This window comes from Bactrocera latifrons, unplaced genomic scaffold (assembly GCF_001853355.1).
Source record: "Bactrocera latifrons isolate USDA-ARS-PBARC rearing strain unplaced genomic scaffold, ASM185335v1 scaffold_79, whole genome shotgun sequence".
NCBI lineage: Eukaryota > Metazoa > Arthropoda > Insecta > Diptera > Tephritidae > Bactrocera > Bactrocera latifrons.
The window spans coordinates 1,086,723-1,111,799 of NW_017537478.1; the positions used below are offsets into that span (position 1 = coordinate 1,086,723).

Here is a 25,077-nt window from a genome sequence, read left to right on the forward strand (position 1 = left end):
GGAGTCGGTTTCAATTAATATTCTACTCTCCTACAAAAGAGAATAACAATACAAAATTGTACACATACATATAYATATATACTAGTAATCACGTATTTGCAACAAACTTAACTGTTTTGGCGAACTTTTTTTTTGGTTTTCCCTCAGTAATAATTTTGAACTACTACTACTGGACTATTTTTGAGTTTGTCAGGGCAGTTATTGCATTAACATTAAATATTAACAGTGAACACCATTCAAAGAGCTACTCAATGTTATGAACATGTCGCATAATCTTAAATCGTAATGTCTCAAAATGAGCAAGCGACAAAAATATGAAAAATATCGGCAAGCATGCGACAGCAGTCAAAACAATCTCCAGCACTCAACACAAATTGAGCGCAAAGACATTTGTTGGAGGCCAGCGTAAAAGAGCAACGCACTCACCATGTTTACTCGCCGAATACACCACAATGTCTCTATGGTAGGCGATATATAAAGCATAGTGATATACAAAATTTTATGTCATTTCAAAAATTACGGCCCGTACGTAAATAACAAATAGTTGACTGCTGTGCTGTGGTGGTGTCGTTCGCGCTTGACTATAACGAAAACGAAAGTGTCATATATAAATACAAATATATATTGAACGTCTAAATAAACGAATGTTAAAATGAAAGCGTTCGTCGTAGCCGGTATTTGCTTGATTAGCATTGTTAGTTTAAGCTCTGCACAATTCTCTAATGGACGCGTTCTGGATCCACCCAATCCACAATTGTGTGCTCAAAGGATTATACACGAAAAGACACCCGATGGCAAAGGGTGAGTATCTACGCTGCAGCATTTAGACGATGTACTATTGCATAAAGAATGTCTGAAAAGCCATTAAGCTATTCAATAAAAATATTTGAGTGTCTATAAAAAATTATACATATTTGTGAAATTGACAAATTTAAAAGTGAAATCATAGAAAAAAGAGAAAAATATCTCAGAAAAAATTGTTATACACATTTTAACGAAAGCGCGCTGAAGCAACATTTTTTTTTTATAACTGCCAAGTCTTAAAAATATTAGTATTCACAGAAATGAATGATTTTTTAACTGTTTTGAAAAATCTTAATGATCTTCCGATCAACTCAAATTCTAATCGAAATAATTTTATTTAAAAAGCACTTGAGTGTACCCATTTCAACAAATAAGTGCAGCATTCATATTTTTATTCTTTTTCTTTTAATTTTTTTTTTTTTTTTTGGTTTTTTGCAAACAGCATTTTGAAGTCATCGGCAAATGATTTATACATATATAAAAAAATAAACAATATATGTGCGAAATATTTAAACTAAAAAAAAATTACAGCTAAATGAATATTAGTAAACTAATTATTTATTTTTACCTATTATTATGCTTAAAAATATTATGAGTAGAAAATGAACCCAAATCTAGCCAATTTTTTCTGAAATATTTAATTTTTTTTTTACATTTATTACAAATTTTAAACAAAAACTAAAAAGTTGCAATATACACCAGTAAAAAAATTGTAACAAATATTATATTATTGCTTTAAAGTTTAATATTTTTAATCAATCTTTTTAGGGAGAATAAAAGCTATTTCATATGCAATTTAATTATTTATAACTGTTATTAATTTTTTTATCATTCGAGAGAAAGCAGTTTTCCTTTACATAATTTAATATTAATTCATTACTAATATAATTAATAGAGGATTTTACCAATTATCTTCTAAATATTGATACCATTTTTTTTTACAATAAAAGATAACGAAATTTTTTTTTTTTCATTTAACAAATTTAATTAAAAAAAAAATTATAAAGCATATTTTTTATAAAATATATTATAATACTTATTAATTATTGTGATAAATTATATATTATAAATATAAATATAATTAATATTGTTCTCTTGCAGCTACTTCTTCTCGTGGCGCGACCCACAATTGAAGGGTGTGGAAGAAGATTGGTTGACAGGCAGAAACTTCTGCCGCAGACGTTGCATGGACTTGGTTTCATTGGAAACTAGCTTAGAAAATGAATGGATTAAACAACGCGTGGTTAACGAAAACGTAAGTAAATAACTGATATTCAGAAATTAAATTTGCATGCTAAAAAAAAAATAAGTTACAATATAGGATGATATTTGTTATATACATATGTACATGCTACCTGTGATTCGTTTATTTTAAAAGATTTTTTCGGAAATCTGTATAAAAATTTACAAAAATTCGCCAACGTTAAATTAACGTTAAATTAGTATGTAGTCTGTGTTATATATGCATGAATAAATAATATTCCTTTTTGACTATTAAAAAAAATAATTCGACAATTATAAAATATATTTTCAATTAGCATTATTTTCTTCATATGCGTTACAAAAAACCTTTTTTATTTGCTCTACGTATTACGTAGCGTGAAGTGCATAGCTTATGTTTCTACACACAAAAGACTTTTGTAGCGAACTTGTCAATGATATTCACCTCAAATGAGTATTAAACATTCGTCTTGCTGAATTTGCAGCTCAAAACAATTTTGCACTTAACAAAAGTAAAAGTTTGTACGTAAATAAAGTATTTTGTGGAAAGTGAAACCCAATTGGAGCCGCAAACAAACACACGCCTAACTAATAAAACATAATGCCGCTACCGACACACAAACTTATTGTCGAAACACACCATTGAGCGCAAACGCAATGAAGGTTTGCATACATTTCTCTGTCAAAATGTTGTCAACGCGCAACACGAATTTTGTAGAAAAGCAATGTCAAAGCGCAAAAAAAACAAACAACACAATTCTTCAAAGTCGTTTACAAAACCTGTGAGTGTTAATTTTGGTTACTGCATAAATAATTGCTTATAGCCGCCAGCTGCTATTAGCTGCTCTTACGCGCATTCATTCATTTCTAACACACATGGCTCAGCTGCCCATTTTCACTTCAATTGTTGCTGTTTCTTTTATATCAACACAATTAAAGACACTTCTCATTTTGTTAGTTAAATATGTATGTTTATTTTGTACGAGTTCGCACGGTTTGCACTTGGCAAATTGTCTTAAATTTGATCAAGGTATGTGTAAAGATGCATATATGGTATATGTGTGAATTTAAGTAGTTAATTATTCAAAAGTTTTAGTTTAATGATTGGGTCAAACAAGTGTTTCAAAAAGTCGCACTTTACTCGCTTAAAAACTTGTTAACTCGTAAATATTATGTTTATTATGATTAGATCATTTTTTACACATTGGCAGCCAGTGATAACCTTATAATATGCAATTAGTGATATCTAGTGATACACAGCGATGATTTTAATTAAATTCTTGTTAACATTTCAACATAATCTCCAAACTAGATTCTGTGAATGATGCATGAAATATCGTTTTTTTTCTCAAACAAATGATATTCCAAACCATCACTGCAAAGAATCGCAGAAAAAATTCAATTAAAATATAGTTTGCATATAAAATGAACTTCATTGCCTAATTTATGGCAATTATTACAGATGCTCGGTCTGCTAGTAGCAATATTAAAATATTATAATCTCCACATTTTATGCAGACACGCCAACTTTTTAGCACTCATTAAAGACGGATTTACATATATACAAAATTTTATCTCCATTGTCCATCCAAATGCTAATGATTTCAACATTTTTCCACGATAAAATGCTATGGACGCACATGAACAAAATATTTCACACAAAAACCGTTATAATTGAAGTTTTCTCAACCCATAAAGTTCAATGTGAAAATTAGTTTTTCGCGCGGCAACGAAATGTGCAAAGTGTAAGAAATTGGCCGGTGCCAACTGGTGCCACCGCTTGCTGTGACCAAAACATATGCATAACGATTTATACGCCCGTATGCCCATATGTCTGCATGTAATCATATACATATATATATATATATATCTAAACGCCCGTATGATTTTAGTTGTAGACCTGCGATTGGGAAAAACTAATTTTCCACATCGTTAATAAACTCGGCGAAACCGTGTGGCAAACAAATAGTGTTATGGATAATTGAGTGCTGAGGATACACGTACAATGTTGCAATTTAATTAAAGCAAAAAACTGCACTAAACGAATGATGCAGTGCGGAATTAATGCAAATTTTCGCAATCTTTTGGTGGAAGAGGAAGTAAGTGCGGCAAATTATCTTATATGCATAATTGAAAGTAATCAGGTATTATTGGTGTTCGCAGTCGTAAATGTGGAAGCTCTTGGGTTCGAGTTTTATCTTTTCAGGAAAAGTGCAATGCAAATAAAAATTAATGAAAGTAAAATTTGAAAAGTCATTAAAGTATACTCTGGTTGGCATAATTTTACACTGTATCATAAACATTTATACAAATTAGTACCACAAAGTTTTAAAGGAAAAGCTAATATTGACTTTCTGTAAATAAAAAAAATTTCATATTTCTGGTATATCTTGCGGCATCTTGAACACCTTCCTCAAAATACATATTTATTGGGAAAAGAATGTCTGAATTTTTCCAAAAGTGTTTGTCCCTTGGAAGGCAATAACGAACCTACGAGCACATTTTTAAAATGATAAAGCTTCTCAAAAACTCCTACAACCGTTCGCAGATAGCTCTAATCTGTTAGCACCCTGTATAAGTACATATATAGGCCTTATACATATACATGCCTATCCAAACTGCATATCTGCACTCACTTTCTTCTTAATTGGTGTCACCACAAAAGGGCTTGCCCACTGCCATTTGACGCTGCAGCGACCGATAAGCAAATGAAGTAAAAAGCATGAATTTACGCCGCCAAGCGCACGCACACATACATACAAATCTGCTTGAATATGTATGAGATCTGCACACCATTACTGCCTTTGTCATAAGAATTTCCGCTCTTCTCTACTGCTGATTGGCCCTTCAGCTTAACACCGTTATTATTTGTTTATTGTTGCTTAAATCGTTATTACCGTTGTTGTTAATTTGCTATATGTCGTGTAAGAGAAAGTGAAAAACAAATATTAATTTTATTGTATTATGACTGAGGTGTGATCCGTTAAAGCCGAGTGTCAATGGTAGTGGCGGAGCAGGCATTACCTCAACACGAGCAATGGAGGCTTAAACTTCAAACAACTGCATATGTATACATGCGAACCAGTCGTATATTTGTACACATACATATAAACCAATGTATATGTATGTATATACATTATAGGCACACACATGGACTTATTTGGTGACATTTGTAAATGCAAGTAAGCTTCTAAAGGCATTCAAAAAATATTTATGAATTATGTGTCGGATATTTAACGTATTTTATTGTATTTGCCGTATTTTACTTGACAGTAATGAGCCACTTAACATGTTTGCTATGCCACTTTCCACCACACAACAATGGAATTGTCGGCATTTTGCTTTTAGTCAGCTTAGTTAAAGCTTTTTATTGCCAGCGCATTTTAAACCGATCAAACCATTTTAACGGTTTATTTTCTTGGCTCTTTGTATGATTGGCGTGAAAATTTTGTGTTACTTTGCCTCTACCATGCAATATGTAAGTAGCTGACGACTAAGAATTAGTAAGCGGCACATACATACATACATCTATGTACATATGTGCATATTTGTAAACACTACTCAAATTTGGGCTGGCTTGGACGCACTGCCAATGGATATCGGTGTCAGCACCATTTATACACTTTATGCGCACATGCGTGAACGCCTTTTAAGTCACATATTAACAAGAAGCTATAATAACATAAAAGGGTCTAAAAATTCAATATCTTGATTTTGTCCGGTCAGTTTAACGACCGCTATATGCTATAACCCTTAACAAACTCAACAGTTTTTTCGAAAACTATTTATGATAATCGATGCTAAAATTCATGAAGATAGATTTCTCGTCAAAAAAAGTTTTCTGGAAAAAAACTCTTTTGTGATCAACTAGTTTGACAAGACACTATAGCAATCCGACGTTTTTTTAGGGTACTACAAACTTCGTGGCAAATTGAATATCAATACTCTGTTCAGGGTATAATTATAATGGTCGTATTATTATTTTTAACTAATATATATCAATATATACAAATACATACATATATCTACATGCATATGCATATGTAAGCAATATTCTACACTTTTATAATTTCAAAAGTATACAAAAACCACTAACATAACCACTTTAATTTGATTTCAGGTGAAATATATCTGGACCAGTGGTCGCCTCTGCGACTTCAAGGGTTGTGACCGTCCCGACTTGCAGCCCACCAACGTCAATGGCTGGTTCTGGACCGCCACTCTGCAAAAATTGGCTCCAACTTCCGAGCGCTCCCAGGGTGATTGGTCGCCAAGCGGCGGTATTGGTCTGCCCCAACCCGACAACCGTGAATACAAACAGAACGGTGCTCCCGAAAATTGCTTGGCTCTGCTCAACCAATTCTACAATGATGGCGTCAACTGGCACGACGTTGCCTGCCATCACAAGAAACCATTCGTGTGCGAGGAAAACGATGCCTTGCTGAAGTACGTCCGCTATACAAACCCAAACTTGCGCATTTAAATGCAGCATTGTTTTGAAACGTAGGAAGTACAGCAAATAGTGTGTGCAAACGTACACGAAGTTGCTGGAGTGAAACCAAAAATGTTTTCTATCATATAAAATGTTAACTCTTAACGCAGATACTCATAAGGGCAATGCATATTTTCATTTTTTCTTTCTTGTTTATCCTACACTGTTCTATGTCCTTATTCTAGCAGTGAAAAACTAGCAAAGTTTATGTATGTACCATATGTTTGTCTGTGCTTAATTATGCTTGTATACATATGTAAACGAGGACATACCTTCGAAGATTTTACGTTTTCTGAATTTCTGATACTTTCTTATACTCTCATTATTTAGTTAAATAATATTTTTGTATTAATTTATGATTATAATATATATAAACGTCGAAAAATTCTCAAATCTTTTATTTATTGATAATTATTGTACATATTATGTATGTATGGTCCAGTGAATTAAAAGACAGCGGCTACGTTGGCTAGGTGTACGCCGGGGAAAGCAGAGGGGAATACCTCTACTCCGTTAGAAGGACCAGGTGAAGAAGGACCTGGCTACGCTTGGAATATCCAATTGATGCCACATAGCGAAGAAAAGAAACGTCTGGCGCGCTGTTGTTACCTCGGCTATATAAGAGGAAGAAGATGTATGTATGTATATCAACATAGTTGCTGTATATCATAAGTATGTAGTGTATATGAAAAAAATTTATTTGGATTGGTCCTTTAAACTGAGCACATTAAGTGCTACATCCACTCACAACTGCGAATTTTGAGCGAAATAATAGAGTAAGTGAGTGTTTCATGTTTGTTTGCTTACGAGATGGTCTGATGATTGATGATTTGCATAAAACTTGGTTTTGAAAATTTCTACATATTTCCATTAGAGTTACTGTTATGCTACTTGGGGAGGGAGGGCATTTCAATGAAGTAGACTTAAAGTCAGTTTCGAGTATTAGACGCACAAGAATCATGTCTATGTAACCGAAAGTAAATAACCAAGGTCTGTTAATAAGATAACATTTCTAAAATTATATGGAGAGTGTGTGCCGATACAACAACACGTACTCCAGACTATTAATTTTTTCCTGACACTGCATTGCCGACATCTTTTCAGTTAAATGTCACGTGTACAAGATAAGGCTGGCAACCTTATAGCGTCAAATTAAGGTGGCAGCATCATTGTTCTCATGCCGCATTAATTGCCAAAATAAAAAATATTGTAAACATCACAGTATATACTGAGGTAAACATTCTTGAAGTGAATTGATATTTTTATTAATATAAAATCAATAATATCAATTAAATATGGATGTCGGCGAACTACTGTCTTTCAAGGTAAGAAACATTTCAATTTGAAAACAATAATGATTATATCAAAGCAATAACCTTACAGCCAGAGCAGACCCCAAAACGTCCACATGATGAGGATGATGATTACTTATTGAATTCCTCGGAGGACAGAAATAGTCGAGATGTTAAACGGGATGAAAAATCAAAACGACTGCGCCGTATTGAGCAGGCCAAGGAGTCAGCAGATTTCGTGAAACCTGACGTTCCATCATTGGATTCATTTTTCGGTCCTGAGCTGACCGAAGAAGAGCGAATCAATATATTGAATTATGTAGAAAACGAAGATGCGGAAGGGGACGTACTTGATGAAGTTGGCCTTAAGAAATTGCTACTGGTTTTTGAAAAACGTAATTTAAAAAACCAGGAAATGAGAATAAAATATCCTGATAACCCAGAAAAATTTATGGATTCGGAAGTTGATCTGCATTCAGTAATACAGGAGTTGAAAGGAGTTGCGACAGTGCCAGATCTTTACCCAGTATTGGTGGAATTGCATGGCATACCCAGTATTTTGGAATTACTTGCACATCCAAATACAGACATAGCTGTAGCGATTGTGGATCTCTTGCAAGAAGTCACCGATGTAGATATATTAGGTAAAAAAGTTTGTACATTTAAACAATTGAAAATTAATTACTTTTAATTCAATGGTATGAATAAAATATTGCAGGAGAGAGTAGTGAGGGAGCAGAAATTTTGATTGAAGCTTTACGTAAGCAGCAGGTCTGTGCACTTTTAGTACAAAATTTAGAACGTCTGAACGAAGAAGTAAAAGAAGAAGCAGATGGAGTTCATAACTCTTTGGCCATCGTGGAAAATTTAACAGAAATGCACAGTGATATTGTTAGAGAAGCAGCAGAGCAAGGCTTACTTGCTTGGCTTCTTAAAAGGCTCAAACAAAAGTCACCCTTTGATCCTAATAAACTTTATTGTAGTGAAATACTTTCCATACTAATACAAACAAACAACGATAACCGTCTAATGCTTGGCACTATTGATGGCATTGATGTACTACTGCAACAGCTAGCTATTTATAAGCGACATGATCCATCCTCCACAGAGGAACAAGAATATATGGAAAATCTATTCAATTGCCTTTGTTCAGCGCTGATGGCCAAAGAAAACAGGGATCGTTTTCTGAAAGGTGAAGGCTTGCAGCTTATGAATTTAATGTTGCGAGAGAAAAAGATGTCACGAAATGGTTCGCTGAAAGTGCTCGATCATGCCATGTCTGGTCCAGATGGTCGTGAAAATTGTAATAAATTCGTAGACATACTTGGACTTCGTACAATTTTCCCATTGTTCATGAAGACACCAAAACGCAATAAGAAACATCTATTATCATCGGATGAGCACGAGGAGCACGTTTGTTCAGTGATAGCTTCGATGCTGAGAAATTGTAGAGGAGCGCAACGACAAAGACTGTTATCGAAATTCACCGAGAATGACCACGAAAAAGTAGATCGGTTGCTAGAGTTACATTTGAAATACTTGGAAAAAGTAGAAACCGTAGACCGGGAAATAGATCAACAAGAAAAGGTAGCTAGATTACGCAAATTATTTTAGATTCCTAATTCAAACGCATACATTTTTTATTTAGAATACTGAAATCGATGAAGATGAGGAAGCAGAAAATAACTACATCAAGCGATTGACAGGCGGACTTTTCACGCTGCAGCGAATAGACTATATTATTTTAGAAGTATCAGCTACTGCGGATACGGTAAAGCAACGAGTTGTACAAATTTTGAATTTACGTGGTTCATCAATGAAAACTATAAGGAATGTTATGCGAGGTTGGTACTTATTATTTCATACTCAACATGTCGTTAAATGAAAAACAAAAAAAATATTAATTATAGAATACGCCGGAAATTTGGGCGACGACGGTGATGCCGATTGGAAGGAACAAGAGCAATCACATATCGTTTCATTGATTGATAGATTCTGAAATGTATTAATGAAACAAATAACAACTAAAAATGTTTCTTTTTTATGGAGCCGAAAACTTGTTTAATAAATTGCTTTTGGTATAATGTGCAAACGAATACATAAAATTTTGAAAATATAAATGAAAATTCCATAGTAATTACTTAATTCATTTCGGTTTTTTGTCACAAGTGACTTTTTTCTTGGGTTTGCAAATGGGACTGCCATCTCCATCACTACCACTTTTTGGGCCAGGCTTTTTGCTAGTTTTGAATTGGAATATATAATTAGTTTGATTCTATTAACAGTTATTGGTAAAAAAAAAAGTGTAAGAATTTCTGTTTAAAACAGCTGTTTTTAATACAATTTAATTGTTCAACAATGTGATTTTATCTATGTGTAGTTACAATAAATTATTTTAAAATTAGAAGAAATGAAAAAATAAAAATATAAAATAGATTTTAACACAAATATACTAAAAGTTGCTTAGTGGCCACTACAACTGCGTACGTCCACATCAAGGGTAGCAATGCGTGCACGAATGAGAATAAAAGATTAAGGAAATTATAAGAAATGCGGTTAACATAATAATTTGCAAAAATTGCGCCACAATTAGGTAAAATTTCAACAAACAAATATTGTATATTTAAAATATTTGCAACCTTTTACTTGAAATTAATTAACAATTTTTGCAAAACCTAAAAGCAAGTCTTAATTTCAAATCGTCTTGTGTTTGTTATACATCGTATATAATTATGTTGTTTTGTTTTCGACGTGTACGTGTTGCTAATGTTTAACTACTTTTAATTCGAGAATTTGGAATATCTACTTCACACTGTCTGGGATCTCGAAGCTGACATCCATGTTCATTTCTCGCGCTAAATGGACAATTTGAGCCAAATGCACAGACAAATTTGCAGCTTCGTCCAAATCGTGACGGGGAATAATCCTCAAACCTGATTGACGAATCAATTCTCGTGCCTCGTTCACATTTGTGCCCTTAAAATAATAATTATTATGATTTTGCCAAAGAAATCAATCATCTGTGCTTACCTGCAGTCTAACTACAATAGGCATTTTCATGTTCAAATCTTTGGCAGCAGCAATAATTCCCTCAGCTATAACATCACAACGCATGATACCACCGAAAATGTTTACTAGAATACAGTGAACTTTCGGGTCGGCAGTAATAATCTTGAAGGCTTCCTTCACAGCTTGTGCGGTTGCGCCGCCACCGACATCAAGGAAATTAGCTGGATCCCCGCCATAGAGTTTAATAATATCCATGGTGGCCATGGCTAAACCAGCGCCGTTCACCATGCAGCCGATAGTACCGTCTAAAGCAATGTAGTTCAGATCGAATTTAGCTGCCTCCACTTCTTTGGGGTCCTCTTGAGTCCAGTCACGCAATGCAAATAATTCCTTCTGACGAAATTCAGCATTATCATCAAAACGGAATTTAGCATCCAATGCGAAGACTAAGTTAAGATAAAACATTTGATTTGTATTAAAAATTTTATATTCAGTGGGTTTCAACACGAAGATGAATGGAATGAGACAAATTTATGCGAATTCCTACATTTTAAGGTCTACTAATGAACCTTGTGCGCCGTTATATTTTGAAGTTATTCATATGTTGGTATTTAGATACTTTTAATACATCAATAACAATAATTTGTATTTAAATATTTTTCATATTCGATAATGTTAAGTTTTGGAAATTTCAATGCTGTGATGTCATTATACACAATGTTTCTATGTTTTAAAGTAAATTTATATGAATAGCTTGCTTAAAAAAAATTATGAAACCGGCCATTTTAGAACTAATAAAAACTGTCGTTTGCAAAAAGCTATTTAGTATAACAGAATTCCAAAATTATTTATGATTACTAATATAAGAGGCTTATTACTTACAGGAACCTGCGTTATTGTGGCATTAAATGTTTGATAAAAAGAGATATTTTTTAATTTGTTGACATTAATTCCATCGATTTACATTTCGTAATTGATTGATGAAGTCATGGGTATTTTTGTTAATTATGATTAAATTAGACAACATTATGTTAAATAGTTTAATGAAGTTTCTATGCTTTTGCAATATACTTACAGCCTTCGAGAGCATCTTCTGCATAAGGATTAATTTCAATGAGTAAAGCGTCCTTCTTTACGAACAGCTGATACATGTTCATTAGCATTTTTACGGTCTCCTCTTGGAATTCACCCAAGCCAACGGAATTCACCACTTTAGCTGCTTGATCAGGTGTCAATCCAACTTTAATATCAATTGGTTCATAAACAATAGCATCAGGGTTTTCGGCAGCCACTTCCTCAATATTAACACCACCTTGTGATGAAGCAATGATAACTGGACCCTTTTTTTGAATAGTTTTCAAATTAATAACTTTAAAGGGTAATATGTTTATATACAAACATTAAAGGCTCGCTCCATCATAACGGCAAAATAGAACTCACGGCGTGGGAATTTGCGCTCCGCAACCATAACAGAATTACAGATGCGACCAGCAGCGCCAGTTTGCTTGGTTACTAAAAGTTGATTTACCATCTTGCTGGCAATTTCTTGAGCTTCGGTAGGTCTACGATTGAATTAAGTATTGCTAAATAATAGCGTATTTAAAGTTTATTAAATCCTTACGTATTTACAACGCGTACACCACCCTTTAAGCCATTCTTAAAATGACCTTTTCCGCGTCCACCAGCCAAAACTTGCGCTTTCAACACCAGATTATTCGTATCGAGTTTTTGGGCAATTTCTTTGGCTTCTTGACCGGACTTCGCTACGCCAAACCTGAGAAATGATTCACAATGTACACAAATTATCAGCGCTAATAGAACGTAATCCATCTCATCGTGACGTATTCAACCATAAAGATAACATACGTATACGTAGTATGATGTATACAACTTAAATATATATTAAATACAAAAAACCTACTTTAAGTATTTTACTGTTTATTATCTTAAATATTTTAAATACTCCACTATAAACATTAAACCTAATTTATTGTGCATTAAATAATCACATATGTGTATAATTATTGTGTTTTTATGTATTTATTTACACATCGCCCTGAAATTACTGTATGTATGCCAAACAGCAAATCTCAAGCTAGGTACAAAGTCTGCTGAAATTACTCATTTAGCATCACAACTTTACTAATGTTGTTGATAAGCAACTAATTAAAATTGCGTAATTGTATAAGTTCAGTATATACTTTACATTTGGCATTTTTGGTCTTGAGATATTGCAGAGAAAATACTACACTTAATATTTAAAACATATGGAATTTCCAGAGAAATCATGTTTTGGGTTATTTTTCCGAAGTCAAATAAAAATAGCCAATATACAAATAATTTGTATATAACTTCAATAAATCTCTGTTAAGCATACAATATTTCTTAAGTAATTGATTAAACAGGTATTTTTAAATATTTATTAACATACTTTGGAGTTGGGATACCGGCTTCATTAAGTAAAGTGTATGAAACATGTTCTTGAACATTAAGGTTCCTTTTCTGCAGACTTCCGCTGGTGGCAAGCGCAAGAATCTGAAAAAAAGACAATCAAATTGCAAAATAAGAAAAGGTTAATATACATATCTGTGTGTGAATTTGTTTACGTTTATATACTAAAAACGTTACATTCTCTAATTAAACAATACAATAATTACAACGACTTTAATTAATTACGTCACTGATAATGAACCCTAAAAAGAAAGTCAGCTGAGAATTTCATAGTCAACAGTTGATCAAACGTTTCAGACCTTGCTAGTGAAGTCTCCTATCTCCACCATCCACCCAACAACATACAACAAATCTCAACAATTATGTAAAAAATTTGCCAAAAAATCCACCATACCTTTTGCCCAACCTTTGGGTTTACGATTTCATTCAAAATACCCGTCCGAGCCAATAAAGCAGCCATATTTAACTAGTGAGGCAGTAATTAAAAAATTTATATATTAATATATTATATAGCGATTGTAAATTATTCGGAAAATATATTTTAAAAAATCTATATTATTCCAACCACCAAAAAATGTCGACAGCAAATATGTGAGAATAACGAGTGACTCGACTGCAAAATAATCCTATTCAATGTCAAAATCAAAGTGCTGCCAAGTCAAAACTGTTTCAATTAATCGCATCATAAGGCAATTGTACACACAGAAAGGTATAAACAACCAATTTTGGAGTTTGCATACTACAATGGCTGTTATTACAAAGAATAGTTCTGCCGTCACCTAGATTTTTAATTTCGTGTGATAAATACGTAAATAAAAATTTAACAATTGGATTGTAATGAAATGTCTATTTATACATTTCTACGACTATCGATAAGTTTTAGTCGATTATGCAATAATAAATAAACAAACCCTCATCAATAACTAACACCACAAAGATTGTTGATATTCTTACAGCTCCTATTTTAAAATTCTCTATACACATTGCAAATTATAGAAATTTGTACTTATTGAAGCTTTTCGCTTACAAAAGCAAATAATGATGAACGCTGTGAATACAGAAAGTTTTCATAAAAGGTGTTTTTTATGTCGGAGGAAAATCTTATCTACGCAAAATCAGAGACTCGTCGATAGCAGTACATGTCCCGCATCAAAGAAATCCTTTAAGGATGTATTATCTTACTTGGCGCGTCACGCGAATTCTGAGCTATATATTGGCTATGGCGAATCTGTATGTGCAACATGCCATTTTGATGTGGTTGAATATGACACTTACCTCATGAAAGCTTTAAAGAAGCAACGTGCCCTTCTTGATTTAATAGAAAAAGCAGTTTTGGGAGTTGATTCTGATTTTGATAATGAATTTGATTCGGATATGAGCGCACTAGATGAATTGACCAACGACCATTTCTTTGATGATGCTCAAATTTCGGATACTGAAATTGCGCAAACCATAGATGATGCTATTGGAGAAAAATCGGAGAATCGTTCAACAAGTCCATGTGGAATAAATAAGAGAAATCGTGCGACTGGTACCAAGTGTGATTTTTGCGCCATGCGATTTCAAACAAAATCAGGGTTAAAAAAACACATAACAAACGCACATAAAAAGTTTAGTTGCGAATTGTGTAATTACAGTCATCGTAATGAAGACTATGTATTGCTACATATGAACACGCATGATGGACGAAATGAGAACCAATGTCGTTTTTGTGACAAAGAATTTTCAACAAAAATTAGCACAATTCGACACATGGAAGTACATTTCAATTCCAAAAAGTATCAATGCGATAAGTGTGGCCTCTGCTTTTCACAAACAACCGTGTTATACAATCATAAACTACAACACGAAGCTGAAGAACAACCACTTCAATGTGAGGTTTGTTCACAAGTTTTTAAAACTAAGCGCACATACCGTCATCATATGATAACACATCGGGCGGACCGGCCTCGTTATAAATGTGAATATTGCACTAAAACATTTACAGAAAAATATACTCTTAAAGTTCACAAACGAACGCATCCTGAAGCAATGAATTCCAGTGACGTCGCTCAAGTAAAGGAGCAGCAACAAGATATCCCACCAGATAACGAACGCGCACAAACCCAGGATATCAAATTCAATTGTGTAATTTGTGATCAAATATTTACAGCTAAGGATCATCTAAATAAACATATGGAGAAAGAACACGACGTTATACTTAAATCCTTAACGATCAATAATTTTTCTGAATTTGATGTGGTCGATGACGAGTCAAAGAAAGCTTGTCATATATGCGGCCAAATGTTTAGTGCCCAAGCAAATTTAGACTATCATCTCAAATATGTTCACACGAGTACATTTTAAAAAAATATAACAATTGCTTCATCAGTAATTTTTTTATGTTATACGATTAGTATTTCATTGATTTATAGGTATTAATTCTCTTAGGTATTAATTTATGTACATATATATGTGTGTATGGTCCGTCACTAGTAATTGTTTTCTGTTCTTTTATTTCCTTAATATAGTACGTAAAAGGCTATTTTCAAATAACCAAATCATTTGATCGAAATCACAGTACTATGTTTCATATAATTTGAAGAAACACTAATTATGTTATTCAGAGTCAGTAACTAGAACTAGGTTAAATAATAGTTCGTTTATATCCACGTTTGCTTTAATTATATATTTGCCTGTATTATGTTTCCGAGGTCCAAATAAAAGGATATACATATATCTAAAATTAGTAAATTTTTATTTATTTCAAATAAATTTGTCTTCCGATTTTAGAATTACGTCGTGTTGCTCTTTCATGTGCTGATTGCATATATCCCTGGAAGAAAATTGATCGGAACATATAACACATTCGAAGGTTTCTTCTTCCTGGTGCACCGAAGGTTTAATTTTTCTTCGTCCCCCTCTGCGTTCTCCATCTTTATCAGTATGACATCTGAGATGAACTTTAAGTGTATATTTTTCAACAAATGTCTTCTCGCAAATTTCACAGCTATAACGTGGGCGATCATCACGATGTACCCATAAATGGTTTCTATAAGTACGTCGCGTTTTGAAGGATTGGTTACATACTGCACAAATCAGCGGTTCATCTTCAGCATCATGCTGCAATTTGTGATTATAGTAAAGTGGTAACTCGGAAAACCTTAGTCCACATCTTTCACACTGAAAATTTTTTTTGTCCCAATGTTTATGCATATGTCGAATAACATTGATTTTGCGAGAATAACGTTTGTTGCAGAAACGGCATTCCAAATCAGACCTTCCTTCGTGGATATTTTTATGCAATTCTAAATATTCTTCATCTTTTGCGATAATGCCGCAAACTTCACATTTCCAAATTTGTTTAGATGGTTTATGTGCAACGTTTATATGTCTATTCAGAAGGGTTTTACTTTTGTAAGCTGTACTACATATTTCACATTTAGATGGAATGTTGTATTTGCGAACACCAGCGGGAGGGTCTTTAATTGTATCCAATACCAGTTTTTCTATATCTCTGAAATCTTCGCCATCATCAATAATAGACTCGGGTTTTTCTTCTCTCTCTATAAATGTCTTATCAGCATTATTTTCATCACCAGTGAAACTCTCTCCGGTTGTGCTTTAAATACTTATATCGATTTCTTCTATTTTTATATTACCATCTTCTATGCATTCATCCAACGCTTGTGTTGCTATAAGCTTGTCGCTGAGCTCTGGATTCCGCAAAAATGAAATAATACGTTTTTGTATTTCCAACAATTTGACCATATGCTCGTCGTATAATAAAAGATCATAGTAGCAAGTTTTACATATATAGCATTCATTGAATTGATTAGTCCATGTTATAACAAGAGGCGGTTTAGATATTTTTGCTAAATAATCAACAATTGAACGGAGAGACTTTTTAGAAAAAGGAGATTTTTTATTTATGTCTTCAATTTCATCGCATTCATTTAGGAACACTCTGCAAAGAAGGCAACGCATACTTAAGTTGTTTTAGCAGACTCCAACGAGTTTAACACATCCAACAGTGTTTGTATATATTTGTTGTTTATAAGTTGAATAACTGTCAAATTTATTAATAGGTATTTTTTATAAAAGCGAAAGCATAAGTGTTGTGCAAAAAGTTAACAAATGAGTTTGTCAAACGTCGGACTTATCGATATAGAGCATAAAACTCATTTATCGAACAGAGGTAGAGAATAGGCCTTAGCGATATTGCCACTTTGAAATTCTAAATTTTGCACAAAATAATTAAAATGCAAAACGAGATACGATAAACATTAAACATCGCAAATCAAGAAGTTTGTAAGAAAAGTATAGAAATTATTTCTTAACAAAATGTCAAAATTTTATTTCATATGAATTTGTTTTCAATTCTCAGCGTTGCAACCACGTTTATTTATGTAAGCATCATACAAAATCTATGACCGTGATACATTTTTGACAGTAATTTGCAGGTGCTGAGCAGTTCTTCTTATGTATGAAACATTATAAAATTCTTACTCAAAAGCAGTTTTTAATTGTATAGTTTATTAATAAATAACCAATAAGTTATCATCAAAAATTTAATTTTCCCACGTTAACGATGGCAAATGCTGCCCATTACCACTAAACAGCGTACCCAAATGTAAGCGATGTGATTATCCGACATTATTCTATCACTGATATACCATCCTTTGTTTCATTAATTCCGTTCGTTCCCTTATCGCCAGCGATGGTCGACCATTCAGTTATTTACTTAGGATGCAATATTTCGTAAATTTAGCTTGTAAAGACTACGAGAAAACAATTTAATTTTCTTCTAAATTGATATAATGCGAGTGAGTGCAGTTTGGCAGCATTTTGTCAAAGTTGACGAAGGTAGAAGAGTGAAGTGCAAAGAGTGCAATAAATTGTTAAAATACAACAAAAGTACGACAACACTTTCGTTTCATCTAAGAGCGATGCACGGAATAGACACAGGTAAAGTTACTGACTCAAAATGTTATCAGCTCCATTAGTTATTTGTGGTATTTGCCCATCACTTAAATAAGTAGTCGATCTTAAAATTGAAAATAAAGGGGGGATATAGCTTATAAATCGGATATCGACTAACCATCCCTAACCCCACTTTTCAGTGGTTAGTTAATGTGTCGCCTTTACCCAAATCGATAAAGGTCGAAATCGACTTCTATGAAATTATAATAATAAATTTAACCGGTCAATTCAAATGGGAATCAATCACCTATTCTGTTTCAAATTGCATTGTAAACGTTGCATTCTATTATTTTAAGTTAGTCTGCAGTTTTGCGTAACATTTTAATAAATTACAATGAACCTTATCCAATTCCATGTTGTTCACGTGAATTGAACGGTTTATCTCGTTTTATAATAAAACATAGTCTCTGAAAATAGAGCAAATATCTGATGCAATCCTAAAGATTTTAGTAGATAGCTCGTAGTAATTTATTGCATAAAAATGACCACAACCACAAACTGAAATTTTATCTTTCCAGCAAAACCTAAGGCTGAACTCGATTATATTGACAATGCAAGTACCATTCGAGAATTAACCAGCGAGTATTGCTTTTTGTGTGGTAAATCGGACAAACCCTCGAACCAAACATTCCAAAATATTGAAACATGCAAAGTGCCGGCATCAGGAAAACCAGTTCAGGTTGTATTACAACATCTGGCCCATTGTGTAAAAACAAATCTGGTGTTTCAAGGGGTCGCAAGTATTTGCTTGGAATGTTGTGATGAATTATCTGAATATGACAATTTAATGGTTAATCTGCTTTCATTTCAAAAACGGTTAACCGAAAAATTACGATCGGTTTTGTCTGGCGAACTAAAGTTAGAACAGATCGATTATGATGAGTCTATTGCTGAAGCAATGATCGTTGAAGACGATGGCCAGGTAGAAGACGCCTTTGACCCGGATATGGAGTCCAAAGAAGAGTTCATAGAAATAGTTGGAAATGAGGAAAGTGTTGAAAGCACGATCCTAGATGACGAAAGCATGCACAGTGACAAAGAGTTTAATGATGATGAGGACGAATGGAACGCCGATAAAATGTTTGGGGAAAAGAGCCAGGAATGTGTTGTCTGTGGATTAATTTTTAAAACGAAATCTGAACTTCAAAGACACATAAGCTCAGCGCATGACATAAAGCAATTTATTTGCCCTATCTGTGGAGTAGTTCGTAGAGATCAAGAGTATTTAGAATTACATATGAATCTGCATGAAGGCAAGACAGAGTTCGAGTGTCGGTACTGCGATAAACGTTTCACTAGACCAGTAAATACATTACGCCACATGCGTAAACACTGGGATAAAAAGGAATATCAATGCGAAAAATGTGGGGAACGCTTTTCTTTGGATAATATGCTTTACAACCACCGTATGCGTCATGAAGCCGAAGAGAACCCGCTTATATGCAGTATATGTAACCAGTCATTTAGGTCAAGAAAAACTTATAATCACCACATGCTTATTCACCAAGAAAATAGGCCGAGACATCATTGCACGCACTGCTCAAAGTCTTTCACCGAACGTTATACGCTAAAAATGCATATGAAATCGCATAATATAGAACTTCCTTCTAGTCGCTCAAAAGTGGCACAGCTATTAGACGAGCAGGAACTTAACGAAACAAAGGAAGCTGTATCTACGCTAATATCGAAATTTGATACATCTCCACAGAAGGAGTTTAGCTGTGTAATTTGCAGCCGATCTTTTGATAATAAAGAAAATTTGGAGAAACATTTGGAAAGCGATCATGACGTTATTTTAGGTGATGATAACAACCAGTAAATTACATGCTTATTTTTTTATAAAGAAATTTTAATAAATGTCAAAGAAATTTTATTTCTAAAACAACCGTGAAGTAAGAACTTGAGGTTGGGGTGGGAAAATTAATATGGTACCTTCGTTAAACAAACTAGCGCCAAGTGCAGGATCAATATGTCGAGACCATGAAATTTTCTCTATATATTGTAATTGAAAAATTTCAGGGTCAGTTCTTAATTCAAAAAGAAAGCATGTGGTCTGGAATTAAACTTTTTGGGTGTGATTGGGAGATTGGAAATTCAAATAAATTTCGCGAACAATTTTCACTTCACCAAAAGCGGCCTTTTCTGTAATCTTCAAAAATTTTTGTCAACTGTTTTGAATTGTCACTTGAATCCCCAATTCATTCAGTAAAACCATCACACGGTTAACGGCCAAACAACAATGAATGTTGGATCAGTTCTGCATTGTTCTAATATGAATACTCGGTTGTTACTTAATTTTCAGATTTTATATTTAAGTTGTTGGCGAAAATAAAAAAAGAACAGCGAAAAACTTAAGTTTATTCGTTCTCCTGTGATCGCAAGCGACTGTTGGGATTGGTGAGACGAATCGACAGCTGCTTGGCGCGTTCAACAATTTCCTTCCGCTTTTTAGAAGATACACCGTGGGCGATTTCTCCACAATATTCACGATTTTGCATTAACAACACCTCTAATTCACGGACATTGTGAACCAAGAACTTCTTGAAGCCAGTTGGCAGCATATGACGGGTGCGTTTGTTGGAACCATAACCAATGTTAGGCATCAGGTACTGACCCTTGAAACGGCGACGTACTCTGTTGTCAATACCTTTTGGTTTACGCCATTTGTGCTGCAAAAGTTAAAAAAAAAAAATGTTTTATTAAATTGAAAAACATATTATTTTACCAATCTCACCGAAAGCTTGGCATAGCGATCCGATTGATGACGGATGAAGTGCTTGGTGCGCTTCTTCACAATTTTTGGCCTGTATGCGGGGCGGATAGTCATCTTTACGCTATGAATTAAAGATATAAATTGCCCTTATTAGCATTTTTCACTAAATCAAAACCAACTTTTAATTGTCAACAAAATTTGTCCAATAACATAAGTCATCCAAAATGATGATAGATTTCAGCACAAAGTACATTATTCGTTATATAAACTCTTATTAAAAGACACAGAATATTATAAAAATTAATGATGTTATAAATATTTTCTGATTATTTTAGAAATTACACACCGATTTTTCTGAAAGAGCACGTCAAAAAGAAAGAAACTTGAAGTTGGCCGCTATTGACTAATTCGTAATTTGACACTTTGTGTCATTCAACAGTGTGCACAAATCAACTATTAAACACATTTCCGGTTCTTCTACCAACTTGAATTTAAATAGTCCGTGAAAAAATAAAACAATGTTTGTAAACCATGATTTTAAAAATTTAGAAATAATGCGGAATTTACTTATAATTAATTTTTTACCATCGATTTCTATTTATGTTGGCTGTTGTTGCTAATATAGGAGGATATAGCGCGAATTGACTTGTAACACAAAGTTCGTGGCACTGGAAGGGAAACGTCGAATGCAGTCGGGTCTAAGAAAACGAAACGGACTTGAATATTTATCCGGCCAAGTACCGTCTACTCGGCACAATGCCCCGAAATTACTTCAGGAAAGTTTTCAGCCCTACAACAACAAAAACAAACGTCGAAACCGTATAAAATATATTTATGTGAAGGATCAGCATGACGTCCGGAGTCAATTTAACCAGGCCTCCTGTCTGTATTCGAGATATCGATCTGAACTTTCGCACACGTCCGCAATTAACGGAGTATTATAACATAAAGCTGTCATACAAACTGAACGATCAAAATCATGTCCTTTGTATTGAAATCTTATTTATTTGACATAAAATTTAGCATGGATTTCCAAAGCAACGCTGCCAATTCCGAGTAAGTTGTCCAAGTATGTAGATTACTATCGCAAACCAAACTGAACGATCAAAATCAATTTCTTGCATAAAAATCTTTTTTGTGAAGGATATTTTTCTTGTTTTGTTTAACAAACATACATAAAGAATTATATATTTATTTCAATTTTTATTCAATATTTAAAAAATCACAAATAATACTTGCAAATTGTTACCTTACATAGACTGGTCACACTTTTTATTTAATTCGACTACATTAGTAGTTCGTAATGTATATTTACACAATTCGTAATGTATATATTCCTATAGATAATTTCATATTAGTTTATTAAGTCAATTCAAATTTCCATGATGCTTCATAATTTTCTCAATTCAAGTCTTATATTTGGTTCAACGTCGTACCACAAACTTATGTGGTCGACGAAATGTAGATCTTCATACTTGAATGTTGTAGAGAATTTGAAGTTCCGGACGAGCAATATAAGCAAAATCCTTACTGCGATCTCAGCATAACGCCAGCCTGAAAGAAATTTAAAGTGAATCTTTGCAATTGTAACCAAATAGTTCCAATGAAGAATTTCATCTTACCAATGCAGTTTCTGGCGCCTTTTGAAAATGGCATATATACATATGGATTTCGTTTGGCTATGTTTTCGGGCAGAAAATTGTCGGGATTGAAGAGGTGTGCTTTTGGTCCCCACCAAGTTTTCGCACGATGCAAAGTGAATATTGGTACTATCACTTGCATTTTTGGTGGCAAAATTAAATCTGACGTTAATTTCGTTTCATGTATAGTTTGACGTCCGACTATTGGTATTGATGGCATAAGTCGTAGCGTTTCCGCAACAACCATATCTAGGTAAGGAACTTCTTTCAGATGGTCGTAAGTAACTTGTATGTCATTTACTGACCATATCGAATGGATTTCTTGAAAAAGTTTCTCTTGAACATCCGAATGCATAGACAACATTACTAAGCCTGAATAAATCGCAGTGGCAACTGTTTCGAACGACTAAAAAATAATATTTTAACATGTTTATGTAGTATAGTTTAACAAATTTCGTGTATTGAAATTAATGTTTTGCTTAAAATTGTTCCGCTTACCGCACCAATCAAGCTGATAGATTCTATGATAACGTCTTCCTTTTCAAATTTTCCATTATCGCAATAATTTAGTGCAATATCTAAAAATGAGCTCATGGTTACTTCATCATACTGCCATTCTTCAACTTTAGGCATATTATTGTTGTTTGTACGCTTTTCTATTAACTAAGGAACATAATTATTTACTTTTCTAGTAAGAATGAATATATGTATGTATATATTTTTAACCTTATTCATAAAATTTCGCAAAGAACGGCGCGACTTATAATAATCGGGTGTGCGCGCTAAGAAACCGAGCCCCAATGTAGAACACGCAGCATCTTCGGCAATTCTCTCCATTAAACTGTTGCATATAGTAACAGTAAAAGTATTTTACTTGAAATTCTTGTACAAATATGTACATTAACTTAAATTAAATTATTCCTAAGGTTGAAGTAATTAAATGTGTGATTTCTACATAGTTATGTAATAGTTACAGAGTAATACATACATATATTAAAAAAAGAAAAAACGTTAATTTCGATTGAACCCATTAAAATATTACTCAAATAATTTACCCATATATTAATGTATGGTAATACTTACATAGTAAACAAATCGATAAGCTCATAATTTTCACTGGCACCTTCTCTCATGTCAATGCCCATAGTGGCTTCTAAAAAAGACAATATCTTATGAAAGCATTTGAAACCTTAAAATCTTTTATTGGTTCTTTGGTTTTGGTATTATACTTGCCTATGGCTATTTCCAGAGTTACGCGTTTAATAAGATCAAATAGTTTATGTTCGCCACCATTTGAAAGTTTACTCAACCGTTCAACGCTAGTATTCGCACCTCGGTTAAAAAGAGGAAAAAGGCTCATCAGTAACTTATGATTGAAATAGCCATTAATTAATTTGCGATTGTGCTTCCATGTAATAACTGAAATCGGGGAAATTGATGAAGTTAAATGATGAAGATAAATAATAGATAAATTGGTGTACTATATGTAGCAAGTGGAAAGTTGGTATTAAAAGCTTTGTGAGTAACATATGATATTATTTAATTTTAATATGTATTTTTTTATTCTTGCGTCGTACAATTTTAAGTTTTTTGTCATATTTTGATAACAATTAGTTAATAAAATTACACCATTCATTTTTAATATTTATACAATTTTTTTAATACACAGTATAGTATCAAAATTACCTTCGCTTGTAATTATTCCCTTTGGTATAGCCTTATTAATGGGATTATATAATACTTCCGCTTTGGTCAGAAACTCCGTTGATGATGTAACAGTTTTGATTATATCTGGGTCTATGGTGACAATTACTGGACACGTAGCCAGCCACGCGCAATATGTTGATGTATTGAACTCTTCGAAATATGAACTAATTATGTATAAAAATCCTATTGTTTTTCACAAAATAATATAAATTTCGATTAGCATATTTTTAATTAACGTATTGATATCAGCTCACTTTTGATAGGTACCAACTTATATGCTATCCCAATAAATGGTAGTCCAAAAATTGTTGGTATTTTCGTTGTGATATTTTTGAATTGTTTACGTTTAGTATAAATATAAAAATATGAAGTCAAAATGAAACACACGATTCCAAATGCATAACGCAATTGCACACAGTAACAATTATCATAATTTTCCGTACTTGGAGACATTTTCGAATGTAATTAGTATAAATTTTCGATGAAACTAACTTTAATAAGACAGTCTACATTGTTTTATATGAGTTCCTATATACATTAGTAAAACCAACATTTTTTGGCTATTTTGCAGTAGTTAATGGTTTTACTGCCATTAATTTATTTTTGTAATTTTTTAATACAACAAATGTATGTATGTATGTAGGTATGAACAGTGCTATATAATGTGTATGTACAGGTAAATATGCATACGTGTGTATATTGTTAATACAAAGGGCAAATGACTAGAAATTTTAAAGCACTATTACGAAATATACAGAAATAATCGGACGTAAGTAGTCCCAACAT

The 25,077-nt window shown here is 33.2% G+C and overlaps 8 protein-coding genes across 11 annotated transcripts; 4 read left to right on the forward strand and 4 right to left on the reverse strand.

Annotated features, from left to right (window-relative positions):
• The first annotated feature begins 484 nt into the window (after positions 1-484).
• On the forward strand, positions 485-6,904 carry LOC108976625. The gene is made up of 3 exons (XM_018945851.1): positions 485-801; positions 1,906-2,059; positions 6,146-6,904. The coding sequence occupies exons 1-3, from the start codon at positions 653-655 to the stop codon at positions 6,506-6,508; spliced, it is 666 nt and encodes a 221-aa protein (XP_018801396.1). The 5' UTR covers positions 485-652; the 3' UTR covers positions 6,509-6,904.
• Positions 6,905-7,722: 818 nt separating this feature from the next.
• On the forward strand, positions 7,723-9,991 carry LOC108976641 (beta-catenin-like protein 1). The gene is made up of 5 exons (XM_018945868.1): positions 7,723-7,842; positions 7,901-8,453; positions 8,528-9,396; positions 9,458-9,653; positions 9,720-9,991. The coding sequence occupies exons 1-5, from the start codon at positions 7,813-7,815 to the stop codon at positions 9,806-9,808; spliced, it is 1,737 nt and encodes a 578-aa protein (XP_018801413.1). The 5' UTR covers positions 7,723-7,812; the 3' UTR covers positions 9,809-9,991.
• Positions 9,992-10,121: 130 nt separating this feature from the next.
• On the reverse strand, positions 10,122-13,865 carry LOC108976642 (succinate--CoA ligase [ADP-forming] subunit beta, mitochondrial). 2 transcript variants are annotated; one of them, XM_018945869.1, is made up of 9 exons: positions 13,835-13,865; positions 13,664-13,735; positions 13,250-13,353; positions 12,440-12,592; positions 12,218-12,380; positions 11,894-12,158; positions 11,701-11,706; positions 10,840-11,264; positions 10,122-10,785 (listed from the first exon to the last, which is right to left on the reverse strand). In XM_018945869.1, exons 2-9 carry the CDS (start codon positions 13,727-13,729, stop codon positions 10,612-10,614), a joined length of 1,356 nt encoding a protein of 451 aa, XP_018801414.1. In that variant the 5' UTR covers positions 13,730-13,735; positions 13,835-13,865; the 3' UTR covers positions 10,122-10,611. The 2 variants fall into 2 exon arrangements, with proteins under 2 accessions (XP_018801414.1, XP_018801416.1); XM_018945871.1 differs by lacking the exon at positions 11,701-11,706 and having other exon boundaries at positions 13,664-13,860.
• A 210-nt stretch (positions 13,866-14,075) lies between these two features.
• On the forward strand, positions 14,076-15,997 carry LOC108976600 (serendipity locus protein beta-like). Its single transcript, XM_018945817.1, has one exon. The coding sequence runs from the start codon at positions 14,308-14,310 to the stop codon at positions 15,613-15,615; it is 1,308 nt and encodes a 435-aa protein (XP_018801362.1). The 5' UTR covers positions 14,076-14,307; the 3' UTR covers positions 15,616-15,997.
• On the reverse strand, positions 15,990-17,444 carry LOC108976601 (serendipity locus protein delta-like). The gene is given in 1 exon segment (XM_018945818.1): positions 15,990-17,444. A coding segment is annotated over 1 exon segment (1,221 nt). The 5' UTR covers positions 17,236-17,444; the 3' UTR covers positions 15,990-16,014.
• A 357-nt stretch (positions 17,445-17,801) lies between these two features.
• On the forward strand, positions 17,802-20,088 carry LOC108976605 (serendipity locus protein delta-like). 3 transcript variants are annotated; one of them, XM_018945821.1, is made up of 2 exons: positions 17,802-18,216; positions 18,750-20,088. In XM_018945821.1, exons 1-2 carry the CDS (start codon positions 18,069-18,071, stop codon positions 20,048-20,050), a joined length of 1,449 nt encoding a protein of 482 aa, XP_018801366.1. In that variant the 5' UTR covers positions 17,802-18,068; the 3' UTR covers positions 20,051-20,088. The 3 variants fall into 3 exon arrangements, 2 of the variants coding, with proteins under 2 accessions (XP_018801366.1, XP_018801367.1); XR_001993971.1 differs by lacking the exon at positions 17,802-18,216 and adding an exon at positions 18,262-18,526 and having other exon boundaries at positions 18,750-18,841; XM_018945822.1 differs by lacking the exon at positions 17,802-18,216 and adding an exon at positions 18,385-18,500.
• A 434-nt stretch (positions 20,089-20,522) lies between these two features.
• Positions 20,523-21,378, reverse strand: LOC108976645 (60S ribosomal protein L32). The gene is made up of 3 exons (XM_018945877.1): positions 21,291-21,378; positions 20,966-21,065; positions 20,523-20,900 (listed from the first exon to the last, which is right to left on the reverse strand). The coding sequence occupies exons 2-3, from the start codon at positions 21,056-21,058 to the stop codon at positions 20,589-20,591; spliced, it is 405 nt and encodes a 134-aa protein (XP_018801422.1). The 5' UTR covers positions 21,059-21,065; positions 21,291-21,378; the 3' UTR covers positions 20,523-20,588.
• An 894-nt stretch (positions 21,379-22,272) lies between these two features.
• Positions 22,273-24,744, reverse strand: LOC108976644 (probable cytochrome P450 313a4). The gene is made up of 8 exons (XM_018945876.1): positions 24,546-24,744; positions 24,271-24,474; positions 23,818-24,003; positions 23,668-23,737; positions 23,311-23,425; positions 23,083-23,247; positions 22,567-22,990; positions 22,273-22,498 (listed from the first exon to the last, which is right to left on the reverse strand). The coding sequence occupies exons 1-8, from the start codon at positions 24,742-24,744 to the stop codon at positions 22,335-22,337; spliced, it is 1,527 nt and encodes a 508-aa protein (XP_018801421.1). The 3' UTR covers positions 22,273-22,334.
• Positions 24,745-25,077: the final 333 nt, after the last annotated feature.